This window comes from Leuciscus leuciscus (genome assembly GCF_965113295.1).
Source record: "Leuciscus leuciscus genome assembly, chromosome: 2".
NCBI classification, from domain to species: Eukaryota; Metazoa; Chordata; class Actinopteri; order Cypriniformes; family Leuciscidae; genus Leuciscus; species Leuciscus leuciscus.
This window is the reverse complement of record NC_138726.1, coordinates 7,062,600-7,078,502: the sequence shown is the minus strand read 5'-3', so window position 1 is coordinate 7,078,502 and position 15,903 is coordinate 7,062,600. Positions and strand designations below refer to the sequence as shown.

At 37.9% G+C, this 15,903-nt stretch overlaps 1 protein-coding gene and 1 long non-coding RNA gene across 2 annotated transcripts in view; one reads left to right on the top strand and one right to left on the bottom strand.

Annotated features, from left to right (window-relative positions):
* Positions 1 to 9,067, bottom strand: part of LOC309493028 — a 78,522-nt gene extending 69,455 nt beyond the window's left edge. The window contains exons 1-2 of the long non-coding RNA XR_014203772.1: positions 8,544 to 9,067; positions 3,542 to 7,658 (exon numbers count right to left, since the gene is read on the bottom strand). This is a non-coding gene — a long non-coding RNA (uncharacterized lncRNA). The remainder of the gene's footprint in view (positions 1 to 3,541; positions 7,659 to 8,543) is intronic.
* The window catches only part of galnt18b (UDP-N-acetyl-alpha-D-galactosamine:polypeptide N-acetylgalactosaminyltransferase 18b), a 124,455-nt gene that overhangs the window by 63,867 nt on the left and 44,685 nt on the right, over positions 1 to 15,903 (top strand). The window contains exons 5-6 of the mRNA XM_082162053.1: positions 1,340 to 1,537; positions 1,833 to 1,947. Of these exons, the coding sequence (XP_082018179.1) occupies positions 1,340 to 1,537; positions 1,833 to 1,947 (313 nt within the window). The remainder of the gene's footprint in view (positions 1 to 1,339; positions 1,538 to 1,832; positions 1,948 to 15,903) is intronic.

Below are 15,903 nucleotides of genomic sequence, written 5' to 3'. Positions count from 1 at the left end.
TGAGTTGTTTAATCAGATCAGGTTTGACAGATTACGTTGATATAAAGTATTCCTTGCTGTGTACTTGTTTTTATGCCTGATGAAGACCTTTGGGTCGAAACCTTGTATTGTTCAATAAATTGATTCTTTGGAAGCAGCAGTGGCACTGTGCCGACTTTTGTTTACTCTCTAGAGAAATGTTACCACAGGCACATTTTTCTAATGATTTGGGGTTGTAAATGTGAAGAACAGACTGAAACTGAAAGTCCTCTCTAGCTGTAACGTGATGAGGATGCAGAAAAGACAGGGGAGAGTAGGATCCAAAAGCAGTAAAGAATATTTATTAAAGGAAATAAACACTCAAAAGGAGTAAAAAAAGGAGTAAAACACTCAAAACTGGGAAAACCCTGAACCAGGAACAGAACTGGAACACATGGCATGAAACTGCTTAAACAGGACAACACCAGACCCTGAGCATGAGAAATATAAGAGCTATATGCTGCGTTCACGCCATGCCATAATTACTGTAATTTCGAGATGACATCATGTGACGTTCTACTCAGAGCTTTTCACGTCCTTTGACAATTAGGAATTATGTAATTCTATAGCGACACTATCAACGCCTAAATGAATCTGCAGCCGTCAGGTGGTACAAGTAGGATCTCTCAGGAAATGCCAAGCTCACAAGTTACATGCTCTATGAGGACATGAGAGGTTTTTACAGGTTGAAATCTCCTAATTAGGGGAATTGCAACATGGCGTGAACGCACCTATACACAAGGGAGAAACAAGCTAACAAGACACACCTGGGAAAACTACAACGAACAACAAACATGGCACTCGGGACAGTGAGTAACCAAAAAGTCCTAAACAAGACATAGGGAACATATATCACTAGCTTTCAAATTTCATTCATGCTTTATTTTCAAACTTGGCGACACATCAAGTTCATTCTTGGATGAACGATTCTATTAACTATCCTGGTTCTTTTAGAACACAGATCATATAGATGCCCTTCATCATCAAAAGAATTTCTGGATCTTACAGTTGGCACACCATGGTTTGACTCATAACAATCTGACCCAGATATGTCAGTGCAATTTGAATAACGCCCAGAATTTTTCTGCCTTTAATCAGCTTTGATGTGATTTTAAAGCTGTACTGTACTGCTCAATTTGCATCTCTCCAGAAGAGTCTAAAATAGTCCTAAAATAGTACAGAGGATGAACTGACTGAATAGGCTCTGTCTGTTTGTCTCTATTTAATCATGTTGAGAACACACTGCCTGTTCAGGCTCACGTGTCATACTCAAACATTTTTTGGAACTGCGTGGTAAACGTTTTTATTGTTATGTCTACAGGGCAGAGCCTATTCTCCAAAGGATCAAAGAAGACAGAACCAGAATTATATCCCCATCTTTTGACAATATCAAATATGACACATTTGAGATTGAGGAGTACCCACTCTCTGCTCAGGGCTATGACTGGGAACTGTGGTGCCGATATCTGAACCCACCAAAATCCTGGTGGAACTTGAACAACAGCACTGCTCCTATCAGGTATTTTGTTAAATATATTTTGAAATGAACATCCATCCATCCATTTATTTCTGTATGTATGTATGCATGTATGTATGTATGTATTTATTTATTTATTTATTCATTTATTTGGAAATGCAGATGTATTTATGTATTTGTTTTTTTTGGAAATGCAGATTTAATTATTTTAAAAAAGGACATTTATTTATGTATTTATTTTGGAAATGCACATTTATTTATTTATTTAATTCCTTTTCTGATTTGGCTGATATAAATATATATTCAATGAATGTAATTATGTAATCTAAATCTTTAGGAGTCCTGCCCTGATTGGCTGCTTTGTGGTGGACAGGCAGTACTTCGCAGAGATCGGTCTGCTGGATGAAGGCATGGAGATTTACGGAGGAGAGAATGTGGAGCTGGGTGTGAGGGTGAGAAACTATATCAATCTGTACAGGCTATGGGGTAATGAAGATAATGGATGCACTCTTGAAGGATTAATGACTCTAATGGCCCTCCTTTCTTGGCAGGAAAGTTCAAGTTGGCACCATTTACGGCATCCCTTGTCAAAACGCGTTTTTTGATCGGATTGTAATTGTTATGCATAAAATGCTTAAAATAGTTTCAGATGAAGTATAGCAAGACAAGACACTGTGAATTTAGGGCTGCTACTAACAATTTTTTTTTTTCTTCTATTGATTAATCGATTGATTTTTATTTATTTTATTTAATGTTTTTTATTTTATTTTATTAGTCTATTAATATAAATATTACATTCCCCTGATTGCCCCCTGATTTTGGTTAACAAACAATACTTCTGGCATTATTTTAAAAAAAAAATCTCTAGTTACATTTATATTTAATCATTTAGCAGACACGTTTATCCAAAGCGACTTACAAATGAGGAGAACAATAGAAGCAATCAAACCAACAATAAGGCAACAATATATATGTACTGTGACAAGTCTTAGGTAGTCTAGACAGTACACATAGCACATTTTAAAATAAAATAAAATGTATTTAAAATTAAAAATATATAATAGAATAGAAATAGAATAGTAAGTATTGGTATTAATGGCTCAATTGGTGACAAAAAAAGATGCATCTTTAGCCGTTTCTTGCAAATTAAAAGACTAAGCAGCTTGGGTTGGTTTAGGCAGGACATCAGCAGGGAACAGTCCAGGTAAAGGTCCGTGAAATTGATTGTGTGCCCCTTTGGGATGGCATCACAAGACACTGTTCATTTGCAAAATGCAAGCTTCTGGAGGTCACATAAGTCTGAAGTAGTGAGTTTAGGTTATAGTTGTGCAGAGCCAGTGGTTGTTCTGTAGGCAAACATCAGTGCCTTGAATTTGTTGCGAGCGGCATTTGGCAAGCAGTGCAAGTTTATGAAGAGAGGTGTGACGTGCGTTCTCTTCGGCTTGTTAAAGACCACCTTTCCGCAGCATTCTGGATCAGTTGCAGAGGTTTGACAGTATACATGCTGAAAGGCCTGCTAAAAGAGCATTACAATAGTCCAGTCTGGATAGAACAAGAGCTTGGACAAGGAGTTGTGTAGCATGCTCTGCTAGGAAGGGTCTGATCTTCCTAATGTTGTATAAGGCAAATCTGCAGGACCGGGCAGTTCTAGCAATGTGGTCTGTGAAGTTTAACTGATCATCGATCACAACTCCAAGGTTCCTGGCTGTCCTGGATGGAGTTACGGTTGACAAACCTAGCTGAATGGGTTAGGAAGGGTTGGGTTGGCTAAGACCACAAGCAGTTCTGTCTTTGCAAGGTTGAGTTGATAGTGCTGGTCCTTCATTTAGCAAGAAATGTCTGTCAGGCAGGCTGAGATGCAAGCAGCTACTGTCTGATCGTCTGGCTGGAATGAGAGGTAGTGTTTTGTGTCATTGGCACAGCAGTGATAGGAAAGACCATGTTTCTGAATGACATATCCTAGTGATAACATGTGGATGGAGAAGAGAAGCGGTCTAAGCAATGAGCCCTGAGGCACTCCAGTAGCTAGATGTTGTGACTAATCACCTCAGCCCTCCAAGACTCTCTGAAGGACCTACTGTACCTGAGATGTAAAACTGGAGTGCTGTTCCTAAGATGCTCTTGATCATAAGGGTTGACAGGAGAAACTGGTAGTTAACTGTGTTAAAAGCAACAGACAGATCCAGCAAGATGAGTATTGAGGATTTGGAAGCTGCTCTTGCCAGTCTCAGAGCATCAATAATGTCGAGTTCACACTGCACGATTTTCAAAGTAGTAAGGTCACTGTTCTTTTCACACTGCACGACTATCTGGGGTAACATTCAGTTTCTGGTGTGTGCACACTGCACGATGGATCAGTGCCAGGAGGTTTCACACTGCATGACTTTACAAAAGATAGAATCGCCGACAACTTCTGTCTGGTCCATAAACTACGTTTCACAACCAGACTGAAATTGTTATTAAAAATGATAGCCTTGCAAGAAGATTGTGATCCAAATTGTCTGTGGGCTGATTTGCAGTGTAGAGGAGAAAAGAAAAACAGATTATGCAGGAGGAAATGGTTGGGGAGACGAGGGGAGCAATGACTGTGTGTTCTGCAAAGAGAGTTGGGGGTAAATAAATAATTTTGCAATGTGCTGCTGTTGCTGCTGGTCAAGCAAATGTTTGTGGTTTGTTTCTGTTTGATATAATTGTAAATATATCTTTTAAAATACTGACTAATACTAACTCCTCCCCAAACACCCCGCTGTCCTGTTTCTTTCTTTCTTATTGGCTGTAGGTCATCGCCGATGTAGTTTTCAGTCAGAACACATTCACAAAGCAGGATTTTGAATCACCGACAGATCCGACTCATCGGCAATTCTCTCAGATCGCGTCTTTGATAATTCACACTGTGTGATTGTCGCTCGCGTGAATGAGCACCGATTTGCCTATGATTTTGGACATTTGTCAGCGATCTTCTAAAACCTGACGGCAAGTGAAAATCGGGGCTAAAATCGTGCAGTGTGAACTCGGCATAACCGAGAGCAGGGCAGTCTCGGTTGAGTGGCCATTTTTGAAACCAGACTGTCTGTTGTCCAGGAGGTTGTTCTGTGTGAGAAAGGTAGAGACTTGGCTGAACATGACTCGCTCAAGTGTCTTAGCAATGAATACCAGTTAGACTGGTATACCATTGCAAAGCTAACATAAAGCGTGACACATCAGTGCATTCCATGCCTTTATAACACTACATTTTCTATACCAGTGAATTGTGCTTTGCAAAGATGTTCAGACCTTTTCTGTTCTTTTTCTTTCTTTATTTTAACTTAATAACAAATTCAATATTGAAAAATCAGGAAACCGGGTCTCCACAGCATCACAGCATGAAAACTACCACTTTCACTGAAGGTATGGTGTTTTTTGAGGTGTCAGATTTGAGCAGTGTTAGATTTGCACTGCACATTTGCTTCACATATTTCTTTTTTTCTTTGCCACAATCCCATACAGGCCAGTGTTATACAGATTTCCTGATATGGTCGACTGCTGCACCTTTACTCTGTTTTTCAGATACTGAACTCTCAAAGCGAACATTGTCCTTTATGTGGTCTCCTGCTGTTCGTGCAAGGAGTTTCGTAGGACAACCTTTTCTAGGCAATGTCTGGGTGGTTTGATTCAGCTTCCATTTCTTTAGAATGGAACTAGCATTGCCTGCTGGGACATTACAAACACTTTGCTATTGTTTTTCTTACTTAGGCCTATGTATTTGTTTTACTTAATGTCTAACTTCACAGAATAACTCTTTAGTATTCATTTCAGAGATGCCCTTCAAACTTACAACCTGAATAATGACTCATTATAAACTGTAAGCCCCAATGTCCTTTGGGCTTTCAGTTAAAAAATGTGTGGTTTTTAATTGATTCACTAGCGCATTCACTAGCGAGAGTTTGAGAATTTAGTTTTAATCTGCAGGACATGTGGGGCTGAATACATATTTCAGTTCATTTTCATAAAGAATATTGTGTGGCATAAAAAAAAAGTATCTTTTTCATTTAAGCTGCTGTGCTAGGAATACAAATATAAATATCAATGTTGTATTTGTAATTTAGTCAAATTGATTAAGAGTCTGTAAATCTCTCAAGGTTGCATTTATTTGATCAAATGTACAGTAAAAACTGTAATATTGTAAAATATTTTTTTTTCTATTTTTTCTTAATTTAAATATATTTTAAAATATAATTTATTCCTGTGATGCAAAGCAGAATTTTCAGCATCATTACTCCAGTCTTCAGTGTCACATACAGTAATCCTCCAAAAATCATTCTAAAATGTTGATTTGGTACTCTATTATTATAAATTATTATTAATGCTCAATTGATAATAATTGATCTTATTATTTTTATGCAAACCGTGATACTTTTTGGATGAATATAAAGTTCAAGAGAACAGCATTTATTTAAAATAGAAATATTTTTGTAACATTGTAAATGTTTTTACTGTCAATTTTGATCAATTTAATTTCTGAATTAAAAATAAATACAAACAAAACTTACTCCAAAATTCTAAATGGTACTGTATTGCAATTTTCTACGAAAACATGAAGCAGCACAGCTGTTTTCAACATTGATAATAATAAGAAATGTTTCTTGAGCAGAAAATCTACATATTAGAATGAAGGATCATTATGTAATGATGCTGAAAATTCAGCTTTGCCATCACTTGAATAAATGACATTTTAAAACATATTCAAACAGAAAACAGCTCTACTAAAACGTAATAACATTTCATAATATTTCTTTATTTAACTGTATTTTTGATCAAAGACATTGGTAAACATTTTTGCCTTGGTAAACATATGAGACTTCTTTCAAAAGCATTAAAGAATATTAATTACTCCAAACTTTTGACCAGTAGTGTATGACTGTCGCACTCCAGACCCTGTTTGCTTTCCTTTACTTTTATACTGCAGTTATTTGCTGGTTTATTCGCATACAGTATGTCTGTTTCTCCATCCCAGCACAGGCTTAATAAATGTGCCGTACCTGAGAAGAGAGCCATTATAATCCCTGAAGGAAGACAATAATAACCTTCAAGCATACTGTGTCCCCAAAAAGTATTTGACATTGGGCATTGCTGATGACAGAATAAAAATACACATATGTACTGTTTATAATATATCAAATTCAGAGACTAGAGGGCAAACTTGCTGTCCCCACCTGTCCTCTATCCGTGAGTCAGCACAGCCTTAAAATGGCTTGACTTTCGAAGCTATGGCCACTCTCTCCAAGCACAGTGAAATATAATCATCAATCACGCTAAAGGAGAGAGGAGAGTAGGGTGGCATTTCCCTCCCTGGTAATTTTCCCTCAGTGAATGGCATGCTTTTAAGATTTTTATGCTTGATAATGGGCCACTGATTGCTCTTCTCTGAAAGCATGCACAATTTTCTCAGAGACATACTTTTTCACTGTCCCTCGCTGGTTTGTGGATAAATGGAAAGTGAATCATCTGATTGCACCAGAAGGCACGCAGAGACACAGTGTGCTAGATTTGTTCATGTCTGTATATTGCAGATTATGGTAAAAACAATGAAAAGATGGGCTGCTGAGGTGTTTTAGTCAGATTAGAGGCGCTACTACCCCTTACCTCACTTTACCCATAATTCCCGGTAGGTTTCATCTGTCTGCAGTGTATTACAGCAGCGCTACGCCGACAATGAGATGGTGAGTTACGTGTCTGCAGATTAAAGTCTCAAGAGAGAAGACGATTTTCTAATCTACGCATATCAAAGATTACTGTTTCAAATAAAAATATGTTTGCTGTTCTATATAAAAGTAGATGTAATGTGTCCTCAATCAGCGTTAAATTCTAAATTGGTGAAAAGCAAATGAATCACATGTCTGAAACCTTCTGAGGTGATAAACAGAGATTAGAGCGTTGTGTGATAAAGCTCATCAAGCATTTATGCAATATGCAGATTGAGTATTCTCATTCACTGAATCACTCGGAAACAAATAATAAAGGACATCATCTGGAACATGTAAGCGAATTATAGTGTACCAGAGATAAAATAAATAGGCCATGCAGAGATTTGATGGTTCGGTATAAAACATTCAAAATGACTATTGTGGCCCACAAGCATTAACTGGGTGGTCTAGAAATGCCATATACTTAAAGAATTTTAAGGCTAAAAGTAGCTCCTAACTGGCGAATTTAGGAGCAACTCCTAAAAATAATGGGCGTGTCACTCGTAACTTTAGGACTCTTAATTTTTTTGACTAAGAGTAATTCACGAAGCATTTTAGCCCTAAAAGTAGCACCTAAGCCTGGGACAGCTTAAAAGAAGTCGAGAGGACTCCTAACTCACTAAGACCTATTCACAAACCGCTTTTTGTGGCATTTCACGTTGCGATGTTTTGAAATGCGTATGTGGCGGCTACAGGAGCTTCCAATCGCGAGGGAACAATTTTGCATTGGATGCAATAACGCCACCAACAACAACCAAACCTAGGCTACTCATTGCATGTAAACTAATTGTAACGTTTCATTGTGAATCAAATTAAAATGTTCTTCTCTTTGCAAACGTAGGCAGAGGCATATAGTGACAGATTAATTCAATAATGTTGCAAAGATATTGCATAAATCCATATGTTTCATTAGGCTACTATATATTTGTTTTGCCTTACTCTTTATTCATTTAGGCTATTTATTCAGTTATTCATCATCTTCCGTCCTTCGCACTACTTGTGTAGCGCACGCATTCTCAGACCTGTCACCTGTCACTCATCATCGTAGGGGAGGTGTTTGGAATCATTCCCGCGTTACAATCATCAGCCAATCAAGGTGGTCACTTCAGTCAAGCTCGTGCATGAGTAATGACGTCATCCATATCAACGAAGACTCTCTCTTAGTTTAGGAGTTTTCATTTTTCTTTACTAAGAGTAGGTCTGAAAGGCGTTGTGAATAACTTTTAAGAGAAAACTCCTAGCTAAAATCTTTTAGTGCGATTTAGGAGTACTCCTAGTGGTAAGATAAAATGCTTTGTGAATACGGCCCCTGGTCAATTTTCCACCCCAAAATCCCAAGAAAACTTCCGGGAGAGGTGGGATATCTGATAACATGACTTGGAACATTAAAGTTTGCATGAAGAAAAGACAATTGTTGGACCATAAATGTGTTTTTAATTGTGATATTTTCATGATAGCACATTTTCTCCCATGAGAAAAAAACATTTTTCTTTATCCAAAATATAATTTCTTGCTTGTCCTTTCATTATAGAGTGAAATATGACCTGTACACATTTTATGGTTTTGTGGGATTAATCTTGCATATTATAAAACAGTTAGACTGTTTTTTTCACTGATTGTATCCCTCCACTTGCCCGTGTTCACAACATTTCAGTCCAGAGTAGCAGTGTAAAATAGAAGGAACGTTCAAATTTATTCTTCATTTAGTTCTACTCTAGTCTACCTGGATTCTGCTATTCTGCTTATGAGTCACTGTTTGCTCACTAAAGTAAATTAAACTCTATCGATTCCTTCATAATATCAGAGAACATTTCTGCACTTTGGTACGTGAACTCATAGCATGTTTAGTACATACCAGAGAATGTCTAATAAGGCGAGAAGTTTCACTCTCAGTACACTTCCGGATTCTGAACTGGTTGCAGTTCCACTCTGATTCCATATGAGGGCGCTCACAGGACGAGTGCAGAATGAATGGAGGTCTATGGCGCTATACCCATCAAAATCCACTTTTCTCAGGATATAATTTTTTGTCTAGTAATTTGAATGTTGTATTCGAAAGGAGATGCAAAGAAATTACACATTGCTGGGTGTTAGATTTTTTAGAGTCACTTATTTGCTTTAAAAAGTCTTTTAAAGTGTCAATGACGTCATACACATCGTACGACCAGAGATACTGCTTTACGGCAATCCTTCAGTCATTTTGGTGCTTTCGCGCTCTGCACTTTCTTTTCTCTCGAGGCATCGACAATACAGCTGACACAGGTAGTTTTTGTTTTGTTTGTTTCTGGTCCCGCTTCGGATGCCACGATGCCATCAAGCAGTATCTCTGATCGTAATCAGTCCTTCACTGACCAATCAGCGTTCATTAGCAGAATGCTAGCGTGTTACGGGCAACAACAACTCAACCTGTAAGAAATCGAAAGGACATAAGTACTCGTTCATTCAACTTTCGACCTACAACCCATGTTGAACTTGCAAAACCTACAATCAAATCTGAGATTTCTCAACGGCAATCGGGTGAAAGAGACAAATTTAGCCGTCTAGCCCCATAGACTCCCATTCATTTTGCACTCATGGGCGATCGCCCCCAGTGGAACTCTGGTGGAACTACAACCAAAATTCGGTACAATAGGACTTAATAGGCCGTAGACGGGCTCTGTACATACTCTCCTTTTGGATGGCATTGAGATAAAGGATGAAGGAAAATGAGAGCGTTTTGCAGGTATTTTTGCAGCAGGCCAAGGTCTGAAGGGCATCGAGCAGCATTGTGTGAGGGTTCTCTCTGTTCTTCTGCATCCGAAGGGAATGAGGCTTTGCTGATGGTGCACCTTAGAAGTTGAAACAGATGGCCTTTCTAGTCTGGAATAAAACATAGCTACCATTATCTACAATAAATAGTCATGTCAGCACACTCTGCTGTCGTTATCAAAGGTCCAAGGCTGCTGAAGCGAAATTAATTCATGTTGTTTTACATACATTCCCATTTCCTGTTGGTTTTACACAGCGAACAATGGCTCAGATTTTCAGATGTGGATTGTTGACATGCAGTTCACTATGAAACACTGAACATAGCGAGGTGACATAAACTATGAGGAGGTATTTATAGACATGTCATCCACGTGATTCTTTTTCATTAGAGGTTTGCAGGGTTGCAAATTAGATACAAAAATACTTTGTGCAAAGCATGCGTATCACAGTATGTTGCCGTTATCTGTAGCGTTGATGCCAGATTTCTCTGCACTATCTAAGACCTGACAAACAAGAGAAAATGGATAGATTACACATACTATTTCTTTAGTAAGCATGTACACTCTTTGAGAAAAAAACAGTCCCAATTTAAATGAAGTGTCTTTAACATTTCAATTAATGACTTGATACAATGCACTTATTGTGTGCATACATGTATTTACATTGTACTCACAGTATACAGTACTGCATGTAATTACAGCTGTAATTAATGTCTCTAAATGCATCTACTGTATAATTACACTGTTGACCCTTACACCTTAAACCACCTAACAAGACAAAACCACCAAATATATAGCAAGACCATGTCCTGAACAATACCAGATTGAGTTTATCAGCTTGTAACAATAGCAGAACCATTTTTGGTGCTAAATAGAACCTTTTTTTATGAGTTTCCATAAAGAACCATGCTTTGAAAGTGCTATATATAACCGTAATGGTATTATAGAGAACTAGGGCTGTCACTTTTGTGAAGAAATCCTGTTAGATTTTTGAGACATAAGTGTTCATTGAATCGATTGTAAAATCGATTTTCCATGTCTAAAGACATTTCCATTTTAAACGCCAAATATAGGCAAATCCACGGACAACTAACAGGCATTAGGACGAATGTAAAGAGGGCGCTTGAGACGCGCAAAAGTCAGCATATATTTCTGATGATTTATTGGCGTGAAGTTTCGTGCACAATGACAAACAGGAGTGCAACATTCTCGAAAAACAATAAGCGTGGACTACCATAACATCAATGAAAAACATTACTGCAGGCTTCAACATGGCTGTGTTTACGATTAAAGATGTCAAACAAATTCCGCCTACGTAGGCGATTGTAGCCCGTAGCCCGAATCTGTATCTGTATACATGAGACTGTCTGAATACCGGCAGAATTCACATTTTTGTAGTAAAAAGAGACACAATTTGCTGTTATGTGTGTTTTGGCAGAGAGCCTGTAGTTGCTGTGTGATGTGCGTTCGCTGCGAGCGTATCGTGACGAGTTGGACGCGCTCCGAGAGAAGGCCGTTAAAATCGATTCCCTATTTTCGTTTTCGAAACTTGTGTTGGTTGGTCCGATCGATTGTGCAATCGATTTTCGAACGTAAAGTGACAGCCCTATAGAGAACCTTGTAGATTTTTTACCTCTACATGGTCTTATAAAACCTTCTGGTCTCTTTGAGGGTTTTACATAAAAAAACTGAAAGCAAATTATGTAAATTATACGACATTATTATATGCTTCCCCAGAGGCCCTGTAAGCCTTGCCAGTTAGGTCCGACAAGTGCTTACGGTCTAACCAGCCGTAAGAACGGCTTTTCAGCGATCTAGGCGCACCGTACCAGCTGTGAAAACAGCCTTTTTGTTTTGCTCAGAGAAAAACAAAAAGATAGAAACAGAGAGAGAGAGAGAAAGAACATCGACCACGCTGCCGCGCTGTATCGCCCACACCAGACACGAGAGGTCCTCTTGAAGAGCTCGCTCGTCTTGATTTCTCACACTCAGTAGAGTTAACAGCATCAAAACGCTCGGCTCCGAAGCACAAAGCTGACTGCTGAGCAGGCTGAGCAGCTGATGCAAATGATTGCATGCCAATGTACATTGGCTCGTTTAGTTTCACTCGAAGTAGATTGGCCTCTCTAGCGAGATTCCTAATCGTCGGTCACCGACGTGGCGTTGGAGTGACCGACTGAAGAGGAACCCTAAACTCAAACCCAAGGAACCATTTTGGCATAAAAAGTTTGTTCAGGAAGGTATGGTTCTAAATAGAACTGTTACTATGTGTAAAGAACCTTTAAATAACCATCTTTTCTTAGAGTTACTATGCACTCAGATTCACTTTCTATTTTTAGAAGGTCGAATGAACCACACGTAATATCAGCCATGATGATTATTTAACACATTTTTCTCATGACTATTTTTTAAAGGATGTCCAAGAATTAATAATGCAGTTCTCTAACCTGGATTTTGCACAATCTGCTGTTAAATATTCCTGTGTAATAATCCTCTCACATTCTAAAACAAATTAGTATTTAATGTCCATTTAATTGGAAAGTTGCTGTATGCTAAGTAGGATAATGTGTAGTCAGAAAGTCATAATCACAAAAGTAAATCCTATTTTAAAAAAAATTGTAGGCAATATTCAGTGTATACACTAATATATTATTTCAGACATGGTCATTGTTTGATTAGCTTTCTGCCACTCTTGCTATCCCAAACATTTCTCTGTGATGGCGAGTGAGTGCACTCAATGGAAACGGAGCACTCTTGAACAAATGTTTGCACCAGGAAATGAATGACATTTGGGTTCATGTGAACCAGTGTACTCAATCAGTGTCATCACAGTAGAACAAATTCAAGCATTTGGATGATCATTTGGGAGTAAATGTTAGCACACTGGAGTAAAAAAAAACTCACAAAAACCAGCGAGACAAAATTTAGCACTGACAAGCGGCAGAGCTGCTCTAGTTTCGGGGAACCATGAGTGTCCGTAGGAGGATTGGCAGGCAGAAAAGAGGGATAAAAGCAGGCGGTCGCACATTCACACATACACACGCACAGACATTTTTAAACCACCCACTTCTCAGTTCAGTGCGCATGTTACTCACTTGTCAAACATAGAGTCTGACAAGGATCAATTATACAGGAGTAAATATCGGGGCAGCGCGACTGCTAATGCACGCTATGGTCAACAACAACAATAAACCATGACAACAGCAATTCTGCCCACACCGAGAATCGTTTCTTTCAATTTAACAACTGCTGCTTTATTATAAACTAGTAAGTGCTTTTAATCGCACCGTTCTGATCTGGGAAACCATCCAAGCCAGTTGTCCTTGGACCTTTTGCTTTCAGACATCACCAAGGGAGTAGATGTTTTATGCTGTTTCTACCTTTGCATGTCATTGGTGTGCCATTGTCATAGAAACTGCTGATTTCATTGAAGGGCTACCTATTGACTCCCCATATTCAAAGCAAGGCATAATTGTGTTCAATTATGAGCAGAAACTGACCCATTCGAGCACCTCATAGAGCCACTTTCCAAAGCTCTATACACACAGGTCCCCTCACACACAAGAGTGACTGGCATGTGTGCTTGATCAAATCTCCTGTTCTCTTAACTGTGTGTTCACACTGACAGCGATTGCATCGCTGGAGGTCACAGTGTTTCTGTGCTGCTGGCGTTCACACTCGATCGCTGTATCCAACTGTATACATCAACTCCCTCTAACTTCTCATTTGCACACACTAGTTTGGAATAATTAAGATTTGTGTAAGTTTTTGAAAGAAGTCTCTTATTCTCCCCCAATGTATTTATTTGATCATAAATACAGTAAAACAGTAATATTCTGATATATTATTACAATTAAAAAAACTGTTTTATTTTTTTATATATTTTAAAATATAGTTTATTCTAGAAATGCTGAATTTTCAGCAGCCATTACATATCTTTCTGAAATCATTTTAATATTTAGATTTTGTTGCTCAATTTTTATCAATTATTATTAGTGCTCAATTATTAATGTTCTTATTATTATCAATGTTGAAAACAGTTTTTGCTGCTTACTATTTTTGTGAAAAACATTATACATTTCTCTGATGAATGTCAGGATTCTTTGATGAATAGAAAGTTCAAAAGAACAGCATTTATTTGAAATAGACATATTTTGTAATATTAGAAATATAAGGATATATGTTGTATCCTTATTGTTGTGCGCTTCATTGCAGCCACTAAACCCTGACAGTATGTCCTAGTTAAATATTAATTTCTTGATATTAAATAATGGTTTCTGAAGGATCATGTGACTCTGAAGACTGGAGTAATGAAGCTGAAAATTCAGCTTTAATCACAGGAATAAATTGTATTTTAAAATTACATTAAAATACAGAAACAGTTATTTTAAATTGTAATAATATTTCACAATATTGCTGTTTTTATTAGTTTTACTGTATTTTTGATTACATAAATGCAGCTTTGGTGAGCATTAGAGACATCTTTCAAAAACATTAAAAAAATCGTAATTATTCCAAACTTTTGACGGATAACTTTTTTGAAACTCCAACAGTCACTCATGTTTCTGGGAACTGCCAACTCTCATTGAAAATGAGTGACTTCATGTGGCTTTGTCACTTCGATTCGCTGTCAGTGTGAACGCCCCTTTAAGAGTGAGCAATACAGAGATAGTGAGTCCTGTTTGAGGTATAATGACAGCTTCATCTTCCTCCCCACAGTGAGAGCAGAGTGTACCTGCTGGAGTGAAGCGTGTATCGAGCATCCCTGATAGCTTCTTCTGCTCAGCCTTAAAATAAACTCCACACAATCTTTAAATCTTTCCTTTGGCTTCAAAGTGAAGTCCTGACCTCTCAGACTGTCATACTTTTCCACAGACCGTGGTTGTTGAAAACTGGCTGACCATAACAATGGCTTCAAAATGCAGTTCTAATCTTGAAAAAGTGAAAGAAATGTTGTCGATAGTAGTTAGGGTGCTTATTTCAATTGCTGAAAGAGCTTTTAGCCCTATATATGCAGCTTTATAATTAAAAATAAATAAAATAAAAATATAAAACAGCATAGCTTGTCACCAGTGTATTGCTGTGTTTTGGAGGTTGGTTTCTGGTTGGGACACTGCTACGCTGTTTTCCTCGCCATGCTTTTTAAATCAATTACTAAGACTTCATTGGTCAAAATAAGTTTGCTGGTGAATAGCACGGGTCGTAATTCACACTGGTCTTTTCATCAAGACATACACAGTAAGTTATATTTCAATACCCAGCAAACACATTAACGTTGTGGCACGTTGCATTTCTGCTATGGCAACGTCGCCAGGGGCGTCATGCAAGCCAAAATTCTGGGGGGGCACAATCTGAGATCTGAGTCTGAAAATGTTTAAATTCTGGCTGCTAAACATACCATTTCAATGCAGTTTGGGAGGGACAGAAATACCTTAACGGAGCTAGCAGCAACCCTCCTCTATCTGAGGACTAAGTTAAAGTATTTTGTAAGTTTATGTAAAAGACAGGTTGATGAAAGAACTGTAAGCTCAAATTCAAAAGCTTTTGAAGTCTACTTCATTAAAGCATGTTTACACACACACTTACTGTACACTTAGGCCTACTACACATGATTTTAAAAACAGTACCATTGCAGTTTTTATGTTATGATAATTGGTATGTGACCTAAGAACGATCTTACATTAAAGGTACATAAAGGTGCTGAGGTCTGACTTTGTTGTGCTCTGAAATTAAGTTATTTTAATATTAATATGTGATGAAGGACTTTGAAAGAAGTTTGACAGATTTCAGTGCTGAATAAGGTTAACACTACCCCGTTTATTTGAAAATGGTTAATATTTGACGGAAATGTAAAAAAGTAATCAAAACCGATCAGATAACGTTACTATGGCTTTGTATGGCAGTAACGTTAGCCAACTAGTTTACGGTTAGACTAGGC